The following is a 20,554-nucleotide window of genomic DNA, read 5'->3' on the forward strand; positions in this document are numbered from 1 at the left end:
TTTCCCAGTTGTATTCAAACCAGCCTATTCTAATGAGAATTTTTGGTTGAAAGGCAGTATCTACTCACATGAATGGAGCTGAGCTGCACCACAAAAAATTACTGTTCAAACAGGCTGAGAATTTCCTGCACCTTGTAACCAGTGTCACTAGGATAGTCTTATTAGCAAGAAATGTGTTCAGAAAAATAGCAGTGCTTTAGTACAGCGTGAGATGGCACAGAAGAAATTACATATATCATAAGGATGGCAAGGGTTTTGTTTGTTAGGCTCATAGGAGAATATATTTAGCGTGTTATTCAGGAGGGCTTGTTTCTCTATGCCATCTTAACGTGAGTATACTCTTGCAAGTGGTGTTGAACCTGAGTGTCTACTCGTTTCCCCGGTTATTCTGGGTACATAAACTAAAATTGCATGTGGTTTGTATTTACATAACCAAACTTACCTTGTATTAACTGTTGAAAGGCAACATGGTGTGGTTTATGATCCACTTATTTGCCCTCTTTATTTTTTTTTCTTATCTCATTGTAGATTCACCAAGTTGAAGAGCCTTAATCTTTCCAATAATAATTTAGGAGACTTCCCACTGGCAGTCTGCAGCATCGCAACCCTGACTGAACTCAACGTGTCCTGCAATGCCCTCAGAAGTGTTCCAGCAGTTGTAGGCGAGATGCACAAGCAAGTACTTTCTTAAAACTTTGTGTACACAGCCTGATAATAAAGGCAATAAGCAGTTTCATGACTCTATACATAATCTGGATATAAGAAACATTTTAAACTCACTGGGTTTTGTCAGAGCATACTGGCTTAAGATCTGTGTGGAAAAAGTTGTGAGCTGTTGATGGAGGGAAAGCACACTTAGTGTCTTGAAGCTCTTCCAGACCCCAGCATTTGACACAAGGGTCATCTTCACAGTGAAGAAAATGTTTCAACCTCCTTGCTCATGTGCTTCAGCCATCACGTTGTTGCAGTTCTGGAGATGTTTGAAGATAGGATACAACTGTCTTAACACAGCCTATGTTTCATAGTTGCTAATGTTTTTAATTGTTTGGTCGGTATCTTCTGTAGCAGATGTTAAAGCCTTATTCATTAACATTTTTCTTTCCTCTGCCCTTTTGTACTTTTTAAGTCACTGTAATTGTGGCAGATTTGTGTATTTGTAGGAAGGAAATGTGATTTAACAGGTCACTCACTGTCTTCACTTTCCCTTCCCCTCCCCTGCTTTTAATAGCTTGCAGACATTTTTGCTGGATGGCAACTTTCTTCAGTCCCTTCCTGATGAGTTGGAGCATATGCATCAGCTCAGCTACGTGAGTCTGTCCTTCAATGAGTTTACCAACATTCCAGGGGTTCTGGAGAAGCTGAATGCCATGGATAAGCTCTGTATGTCAGGAAACTGCATGGATACCCTGAATCTACAGGTGTTAAAAAGGATGCCTCATATTAAACATGTGGATCTAAGGTAGGTGTTTGGAAAAGTGGAAAAATAAGTGGGTCTAAATTATTGGTTGAAAAGGTTTCTCTTTGGCTGCCAGAATTGCCCCCAGGTAGGAATCTATTGTGTTAGTCCATCAAACCATGTTTCTGGTGGTGTTGTGTAACTCACAGCACTTGTCCGTGACTTAGCATTCTTCTTTGAAGAAGAGATAGCATTTAGGGAGATCGATAGATAAGGAAATGAGTTTGGGGGAAAATTAATATTTACACTGAAAGATCAAACAAAACAGGGCCTGGGACACTAGTGATTCCTGCAGTTCTTGTTGCTGCAGTGTTAATGTAATATAAATGATAGTCCCTGACCTAAAAAAGCTTCTGTCTGAAATGTTACAGATGTGTGGGATGGAGAAAAGGGCAGTGAAGGTGAAAGGACAAAAATAGATATTTTAATATTTCTTGGTATGTTAAAAAGCCTAGTCCACCATAAGTAACGTTATTTTATTGTTGCGCTCAGCAGAGTCTAAACAGATCCTTGTTATAAATGACTCCAGTATGAGGTGGTTCTTTATTCTTACAGTCTCTGGGCAAGCTAGCTTCTGCAGTCAGCTGGGCAAGACTCAGTTCAGAGCCTGGACCATGAGGTCAAAACAACAATGAATTTTGGAACCATTTAGTTAAGCTATTCAAGCTAAAACTTAGTGTGCCGTACTGCCATGTAGCTGTCAGACTTTGCAATCAAGGAAGGGTCAGCATAAGAAAACAGCTAAAATAGATGGATGACTTCTGAAGTGGTTATGGTGGTGTTAAAATATGCCTATGTGTTCATATGTACATCAAAAGCGCATAAATAAATAAATAAATTGGCCTCAGAGCAGAGGCACTGTGGCTAAGCTGGCTCCAAGTTCCAGCCCTGTCATTGTCTGCCGCATCCCATCTGCACTGAGCAGTGAACAGTGCTCTTTGTAACGCTACCTGCCGTAGTAAATGTCGAACATATTTGTAAACTGTACTTGCTGCACAGTGAAGTGCTTTGCTTTAGTGAAATCGGAAGGAAGCACTGCTTGTAAATTGAAAACAGCAAAAGCAGGCGGTGGTGTTGGAGGGGACATATTACCCATTCTCTTCTAACTGGAAAATGTAGCTACTGGAAAATACAACTGCTACACAGAGGGCAACTCTTCAAAAGCAACAGTAACAGCAGAAGCGTAGGCATTTGCCCTTGTCCTCACTAGGGAGACTTAATGGTCCAGCAGATGTTATTATACTGATTTTTAGTGTTCTGGTCAGAGCTGGGAATTTGAAACTGAACTCTTCGAGTGCTCTGCGGTCTCCAACATCGCTAGGTTATAGATAATCTCACTCAGCTTCTGGGGAAGTTGTTGAGTATTGGCAGTCAGTGCACAGCGGTGAAGGTGTGATAAAACTGGTTCTGTTTATCTGACAGGCCCACTTCGTCCTGGGTTTTTGCTTTGTTTTCTTTCAACACCTATTTTCAGGTCTCTGAGTTTGCTTGCTGTGGAACACAGTAACACAAGAGGCGAATATATGGGAATTCATTAATCTCAATTTGGCCTTTCAATAAGGCAAGAGACTCCAATATCTGCAGGCCACTTGTGTCTGCCAGGCTTTTCAGCAGATGCTCATGATAGGCCAGCAGGAACTATAGAGGTTTTGTTCTTTTTCAAACTGTCAGGCACAAATAAAAGCCAGATTATCTTTTATTTTTATAGACACAATAACAGTAATACTTACCTTCTTGCAGAGCTTTTTATCAGTAGATTTCAGAGTAGTTTAGAAAAGAGCTTGGTGGTGTCTTTCCTTTGTCATAATGGATAAAACAACAGAGTGGATCCATCCATCTTTTAAAATACCATAACAAAGGCAAAAGTATTTAAAATCAGCCTTGATCAGAACTTGGAGGCATCCATTCATGAGCTGTTGTGCAACTGATTGTAGAGTGAGCATTGGTTTGTCAGCAGGAGCCTACGTAACTACACTTAATCTCCCTTTTTGTCTGCAAGATTGAATTCAATTAGGAGATTGGAGGCCGATGACACAGATTTTCTGCATCATGTGACCCAACTGGATCTCAGAGACAACAAACTTGGGGAGCTGGATGCAACAGTTTTTAACAATGTTGAAGTGTTACACTGTGAACGGAATCAACTGGTAACCCTCAAAATCAGTGGATATTTTCTCAAGGCGCTGTACGCTTCCTCGAATGGTAAGGGCGTTTTCAGGGCAGCTGTGGTGGTGTCATCTGACTTCTGGTTTCATACCTGGTTCTCTGTAGGATGCTTGTGGAGAGCAGTGCACGTGATGAGGAGCAAGCAGGAGGCTCTTGACATGACCCTTGGATAAAAGTTACACGTGCTGTGCTTGCTGGCAGTTCTGAGCTTCAGAAGTGACTTTCAAATAACACTAGGCTACTGATTTGGAGGTCTCAAAACTATGAAAATCTTGGAATTTGAGTCGAAATTCCTTTCTATGTCAGCAGGGAGGAATCTTGAAGTTGTCAGTTCTTTAGGTTATATTCATGTGTTGCTTTAATAAGGCGAATAAGGAATTCATTGCTCCTCCCTGTAGTTGAGAAAGTTTGAACAAGTGGCCATTTGTGAGACAAAAGAAGACAATATATATATATATAATATTTGCTACTACCTCTAGCTGCTTACTCTGGCCACAAAACTACAAAATCTATAATGAGTTAACTTCATTTGTGTTTGATAATAAAATAATGCAGCCTTTTCCAGTTGAATAACTCCTGTGTTCCCTGAGCAGGATTTGTTTGATCTGTCTCTGGAAGCCACTGTTACTTAAAATACTTGGTTTTCCACCACCATTCTTATTATTTGGGTTAGTTTTTTATGGAATAAACAAAATGCACACTCAGAGAGCTGTGGATTTCATGAACAGGCCGAACTGCCTTTAAAAGGCTGTCATCTTAATGATATCCAAGCCTGTGCCTTCATGAAGTATTCATGCCAGGATCTTTGTAGCTGAGAAAAGTTAACATAATCTGAGCATGTGCTGTGCAATGTGAGCTGAGAAACCAAGTCAACCTGTATCTTGCAGTCAACTGCCTATTTGCTCTTGCTGTTCCTCCTGGCTATCCTCTCTTTGCACCCTCAGCCACCTTGGTTTAGCCTCATCTTCCAAAGGGACCGTGATGCTTGTTACACTTTCACTTTAGTGGATTTTCTGTAGGCTTAAATAAATGTGTGCTGGTTTTGTTTCAACCCTAATGCTAAGCATTAGCTACCTAAAGCCCTTAAGATATGAAGTATTATTGAAGCAATCAAAATATAACATTAGTAGCAGTAGCTGAGATGCTGGAAAGGTCAGTAAGGCTGCTTCCAACCAGGAACTCCACAGGCATGCAAACGCTTGTGTAATGTGTTGACAGACTCTGGATCTTGCCATGACCTGGAAGACTCTGGGGTATTCTGTAGCTTGCTGTTCTTGAGTGGGGAATCTCCTTTCCTGTGCCTGTACCGTTAGTGACCAGTAGAAAAAAAAGTAGAGCAGGTTTGTGATTTACTATTCTGGGCAGAGGTGAAGTTAGAGCTCCAGAACAAGAATGGAAAAATGAGAATTTGCCATGAAACATTTAAAATCTTCCAGTTTCTCCTCTCTGGTCTATCACAGCAAGTACAATGTAATACAGCAAATGTGCTCAAAAATAATAAAGAAACAAAATTCAGTTCACAAAGGTCCAGACCCTCAAAGTCTTTTAGGTTACTGACTTGTGCTGAAATCTCTGGGTGTTAGCTGCTTAAAGTAACTCTTAAGGAACAGCCATTTTAGGTGCAAGTCTTTATCACCACTTTTATTTTTATATATTTGTATTTTCTCCCCTAGAACTTGTTCACCTTGATGTGTATCCGGTTCCTAATTGCCTGGCTTATATGGATATTTCTAGGTAAGGTTACGTTTTTTCTTGGGCCTGTAAAACATATGTCAGTGAAGCTTAGGGAAAAATGACATTCACTGATATTTTACTGGGAGTGGGGCCAGGAACTGGACCTTGAGATATGAGAAGACTGATTTTTGGAGTTAGAGGATGGGCTTTTTTGTGCTGGCCAGTTCTTCCCTCTTTCCTTTTTATAGATTTAAATATTTAATTTTTTTAAGTGCTAAAAGTAATTTTTTTTGTAGTTAGAGTTTAAAGATTTATATCTTACAGAGATAGAACATGATGATTCAAACATACACCGATATGAGACATGTACACAAGCCCAGCATAGGTTGAAGTTTTATAGTTTGCTCATCAGTTTGGCAGCTCCTGCAGCTCATCGTTGCTCTCTGCAGGCCTGGCTGCAGTTGCCACTTGAATGCATCTGTAAATCTCACCTTAACAAGGGCGGTGGGGTAAGGAAAGAAATGGAAGAGGGGGGGTTCTTTAGTTTGTTTTACAATTTAAGGACTGAATCAGGAAAACACTTTATAGGAGTGCTTAATGTCTGTCTTATTTAAGGAGTTACTCATCTGCATGTTAAGGTGATAATCTCATTCATTAAAAAGCCTGCTTAAAGCACTCCTAAACTGTCAAGGGTAATTGTAACAATTAGTGAGTTAACCTGGGTGAGTGGCCATCAACTTCAAAGTTTCATCAACCTTGAGTTACTTGCATTGTGCACCTAAATGTAACACACAGGTTACATCACACTAAGTGATTTATTGAAAAGTGCTCTTTGTAAAGCTGTGTTCTCCATTTAGCTGTAAATGAAATTGGTGCAGAATGCACGATTTTGATCACAAAACCCTTTTTGTGCCTCAGTTCAGTGATGGCATTGTAACTTAATGGGTAGAGTGTCTTTCACTTCTTGGCTGGCTTGGAATTGGGAAATCCGTTTGAGATTGAAAAAGAAGAGATCTGAGGATAAGAGGGGTTGGGTTGCTATTGCATATTTTGGTTAAAGGCTATTGCATGAATGAACTATAGGATAGAAGCACATGAATGAGCATGAACACTGATTTATGTTTATGCTGTGTAAGGGTCCTATTCCTGGACTTCAGGTCTATGGGTACCTGAATATCTGATGCCCAGTTTTGCATCTGTGTGTGCTAACTGTAGTAGTGGTTATGTGAATGCACATGCACACAACCTCCTCCATGTACTTCATGCTGCTAATTTTTCTTTAAGGCAGGGTGCCTTACTGTGCCTAGCTTGCAGGTTTTCAGTGCAATATTTGGAAAAACTTCTCTCTAAGACCTTAATTTTTGGAAGAGTTAGTTTCTGTGAAGATAAATGCAAGAAAAGCAAAACTCTTGGCTTTAAAAATATGCCAAAAATAAAAAATTTTGCTCTATTCAGTGAGATAGCTGAAAAGTGGTAGAGCAAATTTCAGGATTGAATTTGTGGGGAATTGAAGAGGTGTGTTTCAACTGTGTAGAGCGTGGATATCTTCTAAGGAGTATCTCACAATTTTTTTTCTCCATGGAGAGACTCCTTCATCATCAGTACTCTGATACCCTTAACACTTCTTCCCTGATAATTTGGAGCTAGCTTTTTGCATTTTCTTAGTGGTTGCACATCTAGGGAGATGCTGTTAGCTTTGTTGCCTCCTCACCCAGGACCTTACTGCACTGGTAGTGCCCTTAGAGAAGGAGGGGTGGCGCACAGTCTTGTAGGAAGCATAATGCTATGTAGCAGATTTATTTCCTGCAGGTATCTGTATCTCTTAAGGCTGTATTCTTAATAACATGTACATCTCAGTTATCATTTAGTTACACCTCTTTATGTTCTTTGTTCATAGAAATCACCTGGAAAACCTGCCTGAGTGGGTATGTGACAGTAGGAAACTGGAGGTGTTGGATGTTGGCCACAATCAGATACGTGAGCTGCCTGCCCGGTGAGTGTTGCAGACCAGTTGCACAATGTGGAACGGGAGAACCAATTCAGAAATAATTGCTGATTCAGTGTTTAGCTTGTTCCGGTGACTGTCAGACTTGTTTTATCTTTCATTTGATTTTATTTTTACCTTGTGGGGTGTCGTCATGCCTCAAGCTTCTACCCAGCCTTTCTTCTTTTACTTTCATGCAGAGAAAGCAATGCCTTTGAACTCCAGGTGGAAGTTTTGAAGCTGTTCATGTGGCTGTTCAGGCAGGAAAGCCCTTCATTTTTAATACTGAATATTAAATATTTACAGCCATAACTTTGCATGACAGTTTAGGGATCCAGAACTTGTAACTTCATTTCACTGGTGCCTGGAGACTCCGGTTCACAGCCTTGTTTGAGTGAAAAAGAGTTGAGAGGAGAAGGTAAAGCCTCATCAAGGAAGGAAACTCCTGCAAGTACAGCAATCACCCTCACTACAAAGATGATCTCTTTTCCAGGAGTTTAAACTTAAAATTGATAAATGCAAATGATAGGAAAGCAAGTGAACAGGAAGGAAAATAGAAGTTGAGTTTAAATAATGAGTGGCTCTTGCTAGTTGTTGGTTTTTTTTTCTAGAGGGACCTGTTCCAAGTGAGTATACTGATCAGGTGCTGGTATTGAAAATTTCCAAGTCGCTGACTTCACTGGAAGAGAGCTGTCATTCTTGTCTGCTCTGTGCACTTCAAAAGAGATGTTGTGAAAGAGGGAGAACATACTAGGCACAAAGGGTGAAATTGCGTGGGGATGTGCAGAGCCATTGAAGATTGTAGACAGCTAGTGTATGATGAGTTGTTAAATATTTTCCTTACGGAGCTGTATAGCACAGAAGAGCATCAGAAACCCAAAAGGATAGTTTTGTCTGGGTCACATGAATGTGCCATATGGTGTAAACCAGCAGTTTTAGTGTCAGAAATGGGAAGAGAATAGATTTCAGAAATGTGGGCAGAAAAGGATGTGAGGAGATTTACCAAGCAAACTAACAGGCTAACGTGCAGATGATTAATGCCTCTGGTTTTCCACACAAAGTGAAGCTGTACCTGCTCAGAAGATGGGGGGAGCAAAAGTTCATTTGCCTTTCAGTTGCACTTCATAACAGCAAGGCCTACCAAGGCATACCGGATATCTTTGGGAGATTAATGATTAGCTGAAATTAGGTACAGTCAACATCCCACTTGTCTCTCCCGCCATCTTATCCTTAACCCCAGGAAACAGCTTATCTTTGAAAACTTTTCTTTGTAGTGTGTGTCTAGATAGCTTAGCTCCTAATAAGTCAACTCAGTTTTAAGGCCCGGTTCAAAACACAGGCTTTGAAGTCTGCTAAAGTTAGGGAAATTTAGGTCTGGATTCAAATGCAAATGCCTCAGGGGTATGGACCTACTGTTAAGTATCAGGTAAATGCTAGTGCCCAGCGTGTTCATGTGCACTGCTGTCTGCTTTTTCTTCTAAGCAGAGTAGCACTGAATACCTGTGAAGAGAGTGAGCAGGGCTCTCCCAGGAGGATGCTTGCTGCTCTAACCACAAATGTTCAAGCCTTGCAGCAGTTTCCTGGAGGGCTGAAGGTTACACCTGACCTAAACAAGCTACAGTTGATGCTATGTGTGTTTGCCTATTGAAACAGAAAAACAGACCTTGAAGACAAAGAATTGAAGCAGTTGAGATGGAAAGCTGTGTCCTAATGTTTGTTTCAATTAGAGAAAATGGGAACAATGTACACTGGGCTGTAATGCAGCCATTTCTGCTTTAAAAGTGCTGAAAAATAACAAAAAGAGTACTTGGTCTAAACTATGCAGGACAAATTCATTGTCAAAACTGTTGTTGCCAAAGATTCCTCAAAGAAAATGGAAATGCTTCAATTAAGAGTTGCCAAAATGATCTTGTCACCACCAGTGAGAAGACATCTGTATGCATATTTCTTCCTTTTTGTCTGTTTTTTTTAAAAGTTCTATATGTATTCAACGTTGTGTTCTCTTCAATTGTTGAATGCTTTCACCAAATCATGTTTTCTCAGATTCTGATGCCGAGTGACATGCTTGTCCTTAGAATTTTTTGATCTCATCAAAACTTCCAGTGGGAGTTGGGCAAGTGGGAAGGCTGCCCATAGGGAAGAGCAATCCCAGTGTCCTGATTCCTCACCTAGCTTGAGAACTAGGTGTCCCAGGCTTCTCAGGAGCTTGCTTAGTTATATGCTGGTGGTTCGATCTCTCTTCAGACATCCCTGTTCCTTTGGTGCTTGTGTAACTTGGAAATAAGTGAACAGAAATGAACAAAACCCCAAAGACTTACTCAGTTCTTCTGAATTATTTATAAAATATATTTTAATGGAAAAGCTAATTGCTAAGGTGTTTGCTATGATCTGACCTTTTTTTATTTTAAAATCACACCACCCCCACTCATAAAAAAAAAAAACCCAAAGTGATAGATTTTTTTGGAGGTGTTGTCAACCAATTCTGCTTTTTCTTCTAATGTTTGGTGTCGATGATACTAGCCAATCTTGGTTAGGAAAGGAAATAAAAAGGCAAATTTGTAACTGACAGAGATTTTCAAGTAAAAGCAGAGTGAAACAAAAATGGTTAAATGACAAAAACATAATAGATATGCTTATCACTGCATGATAAGTGTCTTTTCACCCTGTGTTGAGCCTTCTGGAACGATACGGCTGGCTGTTGACTTGTATCCATGGTCGTAATGCAGATGATCCAGCCAACTGAGATAACTGCTAACACTGGCACGCAGATGCAAAGTATGACTGTGTCTGTCAAGGGGAAAATACTCAGCATACTTCGTTGATTATTTTGGCACAATAGTCTGATGACCTGATGTATTGTAGAGCAGGGGAGGCTCTTTATGTGTATTTGGGTCATTGTAACAGAGGGAAGAAGATTTTGCTTTAATGCTGAGTAATTTGACAGTCTTTGATTGAAACAAGTCAGCATGATGCACAGGCTCGCCAAATTAAACAGTGCGGTAGCGGGAATATAAGACAGGTGGCAGATGAAGAATAATCTTTTTTTCTTAATTTGCTGAAGGCGGTGCCGATTCAAAATTGAGTTGCTCCCTTTTTGAGGTCTTTGGGTGCCGATTTTTAACTCCTTATTAGGTTGTTTATACTGCAGATTTCAGCTTTGCTCTATGATCAAAAGACCTGTTTGCTCTAGCTTTATGTTGCCCTCTTCTCCCCCTCCCCTTCTCCCCCAGCCTTCCAAAAAATGGAGCAGGGGGTTGGGACTCCTGGTCATCTATCGCTTGTAAAAGCTCAAGAAAGTAAAGCCGATTAGATAAATTTCATTTGCTGTAGGACTGGAAAGGAGGCTTTATGTTGGTCTGGTATTAATAGAAAAGGAAGATGGGAGGTGGGGAATTGCATTGGATTATGAGTCAGCACATGATGAGCAGAGCACTTTGGAGCTTGTGGGGTAACTGGTGATTTCACCCACACTTCTGAAGTTCTTCCATTAGCTAGGGGGGTCCCACATGTGCAGTTTTCTGCAGCCATTGTTAGCAATTACCTCCTTCACTGTCATGCTCCTATATTCGTGTTTTATAGAGTGCAATAAGACAACCCTTTCTCACTATTTTCACTCCTGAATCATCCTTAAACCTCCTTCCCTGTCTCTGAACAACCTTTTCAAGAAGTTGGTGGAGAGTGGGAAGACATTCTTGGATCTTTGTGTAATTAATACCATGTCTGCTAATCAATTGGCTGAATCACTTTCTTGTAATGAACAGTGATAGCTCACCTAAATTCTCAAAGCAACTCTTCAGTTTAGATTTTTCCTTATTTTTGGTGTTTTTTATTTCTCTTAAGGTTGTTTAACAATAGTAGCTTGCGTAAGCTGCTGGCAGGACATAACCTGTTAGGAAGGCTACCAGATCGGCTCGAGCGAACGCAAGTGGAGGTCCTGGATGTCCAACACAACCAGCTTCTTGAACTGCCATCTAACCTGCTTTTGAAAGCAGACAGGTAAATATAAAGAAATTTGATCTTGACTTGTGTGTGAGAAACCTTGCTTTGTGTGTTACTTCCTAGCTGAAAGGGTAATCTGAGGTTCCCCTAATTTGAAAGTTGCCAAGCCTTGTGTGGTAAGAACAGATGTCTGCCCAACTCACCAAAACACATTCTTTTTATTCTGGTTTTGTTGCCTTATATGGTTGCTTCTTTTTCCCCACCAAGCTCCTGCTGAACACCTACTTCTTGAAATCTAGCTGTAAAGCAAAGCGCATGCTATTTTCTGCTACATACTCTGAGATGGGTTAGTGGCAGTTTCTTTAAATACATATTTCTTAGGCTTGTTTGATGGAGTGTGAAAGCTTTTTTTTTCCTCCTTCAGTCAGAGGCCAGAGCTTATTTATACCTGTCAAACAAAACAAAATCTGTGCATAAGGCTGTCAGAATAACTCAGTTATTCCCATGTCCTTGCTTTGTGAATTTCTTTATGCTTTTCAAACGTTTGTCACTAATTTAGCTGGTGTCACCACTTGATCTGCTTTCTGGATTCTTATTTTTATGCTGCTGTTTCTTTAGTTTTGGAGTCTTCATAATCTTTCTTCTTGGATATGAACATATCCTGTAAAGTGGCTGTGATTGAAATACAGGAGGTTGGTAGCATAGTCTAGGGATAGTGGATGGGCTTGCCCTGCTTGGTGTCAGCGTTCATTGCACCTCTGCGTTTCCACATACAGCCATGGGATTTCTGAGTGCTCAACCCATGCATAATCTAACAGTGAGATTGTGTGCTGTGGGGTTTTATTTCTGACTAACTGTGACAAAAGGAATGCATAGATGCTGAGTTTCTTGAGAGGTGGAGAAGCAAAAGTAGCGGCAATCTCACTGTTACAGCTCCTCACCCGATTAAGAGTGTTGCAAAATCCCTCACTTCTATACTGTTGTTCTTTCCGTCATGAGCCTCTGGTTAAATTTCCTGGGATTCACAGCTCTGGGAGTTGGAGAGTTAGGTTGGTGGTTGAGATGGCTTCTAAATAAACTCTTACCTCGATTTACTCTTGAACAGTCATGTTCTGAGGAATCTATTACTTAGATTAAAAATTGTCTTTCAAAAGGTGAACTTTACTATGACAAGGTTTTGGTTCTGGAAACCAGTATGACATTTCAGCCTTGGTTTTCTTGGCTTTAAAGAACCTTTAAAATAGTCTTTATACTTTGATTTTGTTTTGTTTTGAACAATACTGTTGCATACTTGTCCATATTCAAGCCTGTGTAGGGTGCCCCCTTTGGAATAAATTATCAGCAAAGTTATCCTGATGTTAATTTATTGTTTCAGTTGAGGCTTTACATAAAAATGCAGTTAAAGCATTGAAACTTAGCAATGTTGCTACTGTAATAATTGTGAATATCTGGCACATTTCTGTTTAGGAATAGTGAAATTCATAGCCTGTTCGTGTGGCAAGGATGTTTCACATCAACAGCTATAATTGGCTTGTGGATCACTTTTCAAACTACTTAGAAATTGTATGAACTTCAGAAATGAAACCTTGTAAAAAGTTTTTGTCACAAGAAGTTGGAACATTAGGTCAAAAAACAATAACTTTACAAGTCCCAAGTTGAAATTCCTATCTGTTAACTTGGAAAAGAAACTTTTAAGTAGGTTTCAGAAAGCTATTGGCACCTTTGAAAGCAAAGAGTGAAATACTTTGTAAAATTTCTATAAAAAACTAGGTTGTTCGGTCGAGGATGTAGTTTAGTGCAGTTTTGGCACTGGGAGAGAGGCTGAATTTTTTTGTACTGTAACTCATTTTTTTAAACTGAGCTACAAAACTGTAGACAGATTTATTTTTTTTTTGGGTGGTTGGTTTTGTGTTACCAAAGCGAACAAGTACAGGCTAAAACCGGGATTGGGGGTAGATTTCCAGAAATTTGCTAAAAGTGTGCTGAGAAGAGGTGCAATTAAAAAAATACATTGAATAACAGTATTAAATGGCTGATTAAGGCTTGAGGATTTTTTCTCCTCTGCAGCTTTTCAAGCATGTTGTGGCTTAACCCCAGCTGGCAACTAAGTACCACACAGCTGCTCGCTCACACACACCCACACCCCTCCCCCAGTGGGATGGGGTGGAGAATTGGGGGGGGGGGGGGGGGGGGGGAAGGTAAAACTCCTGTGTTGATATAAGAACAACTTAATAATTGAAATAAAATATTAATTTTAATGAAAAGGAGAGAGAAAGAGAGAGGAATAAAACCCAAAGGGAAACAACCAAAAAAATACCCAAGTGATGCACAGTACAGTTGCTCACCACCCGCTGACCGATGCCCAGCCAGTCCCTGAGCAGCCATCGGCATCTCCCGGACAACTCCCCCCCAGTTCACATACTGAGCACAATGTTCTATGTTATGGAATATCCTTTTGGCTAGTTTGCCTTGGCTGTCCTGGCTCTGCTCCCTCCCAGCTTTTTGTGCACCTGTTCACTGGCAGAGCATGGGAAACTTGAAAACTCCTTGATTTAGAGTAAGTATTACTTAGCAACAACTAAAACATCAGCGCGTTATCAACATTATTTTCATACTAAATCCAAAACACAGCATTGTACCAGCTACTAAGAAGAAAATTAACTCTATCCCAAGCCAAAACCAGGACAGAGCAGTACGGGGCATGAGTTTTCAAAGTCTTCTATGGGTATTAACAAAGTCACGTAGCATTGCAGGTGAACAAAGCGTACCCATTCTGGTATCTCATCGCTGCTGCAGTCTCCTTCGCTTGTGATGGTAATAGAAGCAGCTGGCTTGGGTGGGGTTTTCCACCTTGTTCCCTACCCCTTAGGTTTAGATGACTTGGCTTGCAAATAGCTTGTCCATGCTGGTGCTCCCATGACTGCTGCAGAAGTGATAAATGTGAAGGAAAACAGCAGTGCAGATTAGTGTAAAATGTCCAAGTTTTAAGTTTGGAATTTCCTGCAGGAAACATCTTTCTTTTTATTTTGTTTTCGAATGTTTGCATCTGTCAGCAGTTAAGTGTCAACAGAAATGGGTCTGGGCCAGGGAAAGGTGCTCATTTGTTTGGTTTTTAAAAGGTAAAATGCTTCTCTTCTCCAAGCATTCCCTGGGAAGCACAATCTGTACTGCCAGACGTGCCAAGAGAACTGGGTTTCCTGAGTGGTCTGCCATGGTCTCTACCCAGCATGTAATGTTGGACAAATCACTTTACCTTACAGAACCTTTCTCTCTTCATAAAATGTCTTACCTTTTGCAGTCCTGAAAATATTAGTTTATTTTTTTGGAAAGGTACTTGCGTCTGTGCAACTGACAGATGATATGTTGTCTGGATATGAAGTCTCATGCTGTGAATTATAAATGCTTTCTCCTTCTCAATCCTGAATATTTGACAAAGTGGGTGTGAAGTGCCTTGGGCAAACTTCAGCGCAAGCACTGGTAGGCTTTGACATCTAGAACATCTGAGGAAGGGAGGAAAATCAGTGCATTGGTGCACAAAGAAAGAATATTACTTTCACAAAGAAAAAAAAAGAAAAAAGAAAAAATACTGGAAAACCTCTGTTCTCTTCATAAAAGAATCAATGAACATTGCTTTTCTACCTTAATCCTTCAAAAACCAATGAAAAGGTATTGTTCTCTGCTGAAGAGTATAATTGGGGGATATTTTGTTGGTCTGCTTTTTAATTAATTTTCTATTTTAAACTGTTACTCAAGGAGAAATTGAGGACTAGCCTATGAAACATTTCTCTGACCAAGACAGCTTGGTTCTGTTTGTTGCACTGAAAGTATGCACATCTTGTTCATGTTAGCAAGGATCTCTCTTGTAGGGTGGGGATTTTCTTGGCAAGATGAACGCCACAGAGGCAGCCAGATAATCTCTTCATTTCTCATTACCAGATGCTGCAAAAACAGAGAATTCATGCAAATGCTACGGCTGATGGGGAAAACTCCCAAGCTGAGTCCTGAAGCTTTTTTTGTGCACCTGCATTCTTGCAGCCTTTCATTTCTATCCACTGCTTCATCTGTTGTGATGCCTTTCCCACTCTGTCCTGTTCTTATACAGGCTTTTTACAGCCTTCCTTGACCAGCTTGCAACAAACTACCATTTAATGGCATCAGCACTGTTGTACAAAATGGTTTTTTGGGTAAGATGAGCAAGCATTCAAGAGCTTTAGCTGGGTAGGGTAGAAGAGCGGTGGCAGTGGTCAGGGTGGGTTAAAAATGGAGACACAGTGGTGAAAGGAGAGGGTTTGCCTCTTGCCTAAGCTTCCTTTCCCAGTCAGTATGAATGTTTTCAGTATAAACCCTTAAAACAGCCATTGGCCTATTTAAAGCAGTTGCGTGGTGAAGATGTGTAGCTGTGATGTGCACAGCTTAAACCTTGGGCTTTGTTTTGCAGTGTCGGGTAGCCACCAGCTGTGGTGGCTTAAGCCAGAGTCAGCTATTCAGGGCCTGTCTAGGCTCTCCTCTGCATGATTCTTGTTTTTAGCTTTGTTCAGCTGCTTTTACCTGTTTTGATTTTTACTTTGTTTGTTTTGATTTGATTTAATTTGTTTCAGGTTTGTTTTTTTTGCTGGAGTTCTGGAAGATGACCCAGTTAAACTTGCTCTTGTTTGATAGCTGCTGTTTCCACCCACTGTGACTGCTTCTTTTTAATGCGAGTATTGAGTCCTAGCATGGATGCAGGAGAAGTGAGGGAGGAAACAAAGTCAAGTGAATGTAAAGAGCTATTTCAGTGTTTGATGCACATACTTTTGTTGTAGAAATGCTTAGCTACGTTTGTTTCTTTGCTGGTACCTTAGGGTTTGCAAGCAGATGTATTGGAAACTGGGGAAATCCCAGTTAATGAAACAGCTAAAGATAGGTTAGAAAGTAAAAGCTCAGGAGACAGCAGCAAAGTGGTTTTTTTGGCAGTCTGTCAACAGGAAGGGGATTCACTTGAATGTTTCCGTCCTTTTTTTTTTTATTATTTTATTTTTTGGGGGGGGAGGAGAAGAAACAGCCTCTTTTGCAGAGGTTGGCAAAACTGCTGTGATTTTTTTTTTTCAACGCCTCTTTCTTTCCCCCCCCCAGACATGCATAGCTTCAAGGATTCTTCCTCACACACCTGCTACCACAATCATAAATTATTTTAGGATTAGGCGATGAGAAATTGAGGGCATGTTTCTGCAGAAGGGACTGAAGAAGAAATTTTGTATTTTGATTGCTCTATGCTGATGGAGATCTTGGGGCACAGGCCAAACTGGAGATCTTGATTTCTCAACGTATCCTCTTTTTGCAGCTGCAGTATTCTTTCCAAGTCTTATCAGTACTTTCAAGCTAAGCACAGTGGTTTTGATTTGCTGCTGCTTTGCCATTGGATGCAGTTGTCTGTGTTGCTCCTTTTAATGCTGAACATTCCTAAGCTTTTTGGAGGACTTATGTTTTTTCAGTGGTGGCTGTGTCTCACCAGCAAGCCAAACTTGCCAGGCTACCTCAGAAAACGGTGAGGAATTGGGAGATGCTGTATTCTTACAATTGTCTATATTCAGCTTTTGTGTGTGCTAGAGGTAGGCATTGGTGTTAAAAAAAATTTGAACCTTTTGCAGTTTTCAGCAGATTTTCTTCCTCTGCTTTTGGAAGTTCAAAGTGAGATCAGAATCATCTGGGTTTAAATGAAAGTGCATGTGACTGCATATTAGGTCTGTTTTGTTGAATTAGATCGATGTCCTTGATTCTACCTTATTCTATGGGACAGTCTTTTGGTTTTTTTCTATTTTGTTGTGTGGAAAAATTAAATCCAGCAAGGGATTGTACTTTAATACCCCATAAAACCAAAGGTGACTTATTCCAGATGGAGATCAATGTTTATATCATTATCCCAGAGGAGAATTTACACCTTGTCAAAACTGAAGAATTCTGGCATCTCCTTGCCAGCACCTTCGTTTCTTTCTTAATCTCCGACACTCTGCATACTTGTTAATTCATGCTATTCTCGCTGTATTATACTCCGATATGTGCGCAGGCTGCTGAATCCAGGTTTTTGTAGTGATGCTGTACTCCTTTCATGAGCTTGCGGTATAGTGTGTGGGTGGAATTGGAAAGGGAAACAATTAATTTTGGACTGAGCTTTAATACTTGACATTCTGCTTCCATCTGATAAGCAGTATGAGTGGGATATCTTCAAGGAACATGAATCAGTTTAAGTCCATGCACAAGAGAGATGGGAACAGTTGTGCCCAATTAAATTTCCACTCCTCTGGAGGGCATTTGTAAGATGTGCCTTCTAAGGTAATAGCTGGTGTGTTGCACGAGGATGAAGAAAAAGGGGAGTGGAAATAATCTGGAGGAGGACTTCTGTGTTAAATCAGCATGAGGGGAAAACCTGATGGGCAAATACAGATATTTTTTTTTATTTTATTTTTTTTGACATAAGATTATAGCACAGAATTGACAAAGCTTTGGTAGTAGCAGTCTACTGGTTTGTTCTGTTTTCTGCCCAAAGAATATGATGTCCTTTTTTTATTATTTTTTTATTTTATAATCCAGAGAATATCTTGAAAGAATTATAATTTCTGAATGTTTTTACCATTTTAATGTAACAGCTGGTGAAAAGGAACTTGTAAATAAGCAGCATAATCTTTTCTAAAAAATCAATTTAATTCTAGTATTGTCAGCTACAGGCAGAGTTTAGCGTGCGACTATCCTGAACCTGACTGCTGAGTGCTACCCAGCTGTGGGTTCTTAAGTATGGAGTAGCTGAGGTACCCTGCTACCACAGGGTTCCTGTTCTAGACTTCTGGCAAGACTTCACTAGCCACCTAAACCTTGTTCACATCAAGGTACTAAACTACAGGTCAGGATGATTGAGATTTATTTCCAATGTTGTCGTATCACGCTCTGGAAGATTTGGCAAAAGGTGGGGGGTACAGAGCAAAAGCTCTCTTCTCTCCTTTTCCCATTGGAAAATGTATGCATCAAAACTTACTTTTGGCAGAAATATGCAGATTCCAGCCACTTTTAATACCTGTGAGGGAACAGCTTGAAACTTTTTGTTGTATTCCACCAATGTTGAAAGTTTATTAAAAACAGAAGAGCTTTTGTTGATTCATTTTTCTTTTGAATTTAAAATGGCTTCAGAATAGCAGACTGTATAGATTTCAACTTTATCAGAGGAATGTACCTTTTCTTACTGAAAGCTTTCAGCTGTGTTTTGGGCTAGCTTTACTTGAGTGAATTTATGTTCTTCTGAACTTCATAGCCATAGGATGCTCTCTAGGTTATCTATTTGGCTCTGGTTATTAAAAGAAAGTACCTGTGTGCCACTCCAAGTTATTCTGCTGCAGCTTGCAAAAATGTAAGTAAAATACAGGTTCCTCTTCAGGGTAGCGAATGTGCCCTTTCCTGGGGGATGTTATGCTTCCATCTCCTCATTCCCACCGTACTCCTGGGAAAGTTCACTTCTCCCAGCAGCCTTAAACTTTTTTATTACTTATGTCTTCCCAGGCTGAGCCGAAGGTGACCATTTTGTACTATGAGTGGTACAAGAGATACTGTGGCTTCAATGTTAATTAGTGCCTTTTTTTGTGGAGAGAGAAGTATTAGATTGAAGTTGCCAAAGTAATAGTTGTCTGTACTTTTGCAATAGGTGTGCTTGCTGATCTTTAATTAAGTAGAGGAACTGTTGATGTGGTATGCTTCAGTTTTAATAATCCAACTTTGAATGAGCTTAATATATTTTTAGTTTATAGCCAAAGGGTGAAATTGAGCAGCATCTTTTTAGAATAAGTAAATAATTTTCAAAACCCTTTCAGCTGCTTATTCCCTTCTCTGTATTAATCCTTCCTCTTCTCCCTTCTTCCTCTGGAGTTTTACCACCCTTGTGAATAATGAATGAGCCTGAGGATTAAACTGTGTTTCTCTGAAGTGTACTCCTCTGTCTGTGTAAAATGGCTAACCTAGTTTCAGTTCTGTGCAGAGCTGAGAGATTTTTGCTTCTAATGGGAATAGTGGGGGTTTTAATCCTTTGGCATTCCACGTGACTCCTCTGTAGCATGTCTGACCCTTATTTGCTGCTGAGCGAGTCTCAACCAGCTGCAACTCTTGCAAATCCATTTCATTCATTAATAGATCTTAAAGGGCAGCGTGGATTCCTGTGTGGCTGGGAGAAACTATCAATATTTTTTCACTTTCTCTTAAGACGGATGACAGGAGCCCACCTACCTTTTGTGTCTGGTCAGTGGCTTTATAGGCTTCATCCAACTCATTTCTGAGTCTGTTCCTTGAATGCAGCTTTGCCCACTGCAGCTGCCCGCTCCTGCTGGTGGGAGCAGTACAGCCTGGTTTGAACGCCAGCATGGCAGACTGGCAGGCACACACTTAGTTCTGTATCGCAAATTCTCTAAGGCAGCCTTTTCTGAAAAGGGGAGGAAGGAAGAGAAAGATCTTATTTCTGTTGAAAAGGCATGGTCATGCCAGAGCTGGTTGCTAAAGGATAAATAGCCTTGGTTTTCCATTTCTTTGGAATTGCTTGTATGGATTCTAGCCCTCAAGATACCTGCAGTGTGTATTCTCTGTGTGTACTCCAGCACTGCTGTGATCACCAAACTGCCGCAAAGGAACATGAACCCTCTGCCCACAGACTTGGTTGGCAGGAGTGGGCAGCGCCTGTACCTCAACAGGTCTTGTTCCCATCCTGGAAAAAGTCTTTTGAAGGAGAAAGAGTAACTTCATTCCCGTGTTTCTTCAGCCCCTGCTGCTTGTGGCTGGACTGCAGAAAACACTGACAAGGGCTTCTGCTGTGTTGGGGAGTAGGGGAAGGGTACTCAGGAGCTACACAGAGATCTGTCTGTCTTGCTGCATACGCCAGCAAGCAAGTATATAAACTTTTAAAGTTTAATTTACTGTTAGCACTGTCTCTCTTTAAAATGTAAAAGGCAAATTACTGCTTGGTCTCAGGTTTTTTTTGGTGATCGGTGCATCTTTAGTTATGCAAATATTCAAAGAGTAACTTTTCATATTTTGTAGTTCTTTCAAGCCTGCAGTTTTAAACAAAATACTGTCTGCACCCCTAGCCAATATTTAAAGTACTGAAAAATTGGCTGACCTTTTACCAATGACGACTTTTAGTCACTTGAAGGGCAGCTATACTCTCGTGTTGTGTTGATGATGAATTCAGAATTCATTCTTATGACTAATTAATATGGGAATGATGTGGTGTGTTATTGCTCTTGCCTGTAGGTACATCTGTAGTAATGTTGGGGGTACTGAAGTCTTGGTAAGAGGATAGAGGCATTTGGATGTACTCATTTGGCTGA

The 20,554-nt window shown here is 40.4% G+C and overlaps 1 protein-coding gene across 1 annotated transcript in view; it reads left to right on the forward strand.

Annotated features, from left to right (window-relative positions):
* Positions 1-20,554, forward strand: part of PHLPP1 (PH domain and leucine rich repeat protein phosphatase 1) — a 158,617-nt gene that overhangs the window by 120,383 nt on the left and 17,680 nt on the right. Inside the window, exons 5-10 of the mRNA XM_080377796.1 lie at positions 529-675; positions 1,229-1,459; positions 3,456-3,658; positions 5,296-5,356; positions 7,194-7,289; positions 11,121-11,276. Coding sequence (XP_080233922.1) covers positions 529-675; positions 1,229-1,459; positions 3,456-3,658; positions 5,296-5,356; positions 7,194-7,289; positions 11,121-11,276 — 894 coding nt within the window. The remainder of the gene's footprint in view (positions 1-528; positions 676-1,228; positions 1,460-3,455; positions 3,659-5,295; positions 5,357-7,193; positions 7,290-11,120; positions 11,277-20,554) is intronic.

Source organism: Falco punctatus (assembly GCF_963210335.1).
Source record: "Falco punctatus genome assembly, chromosome: 3".
In the NCBI taxonomy this organism is placed as follows: domain Eukaryota; kingdom Metazoa; phylum Chordata; class Aves; order Falconiformes; family Falconidae; genus Falco; species Falco punctatus.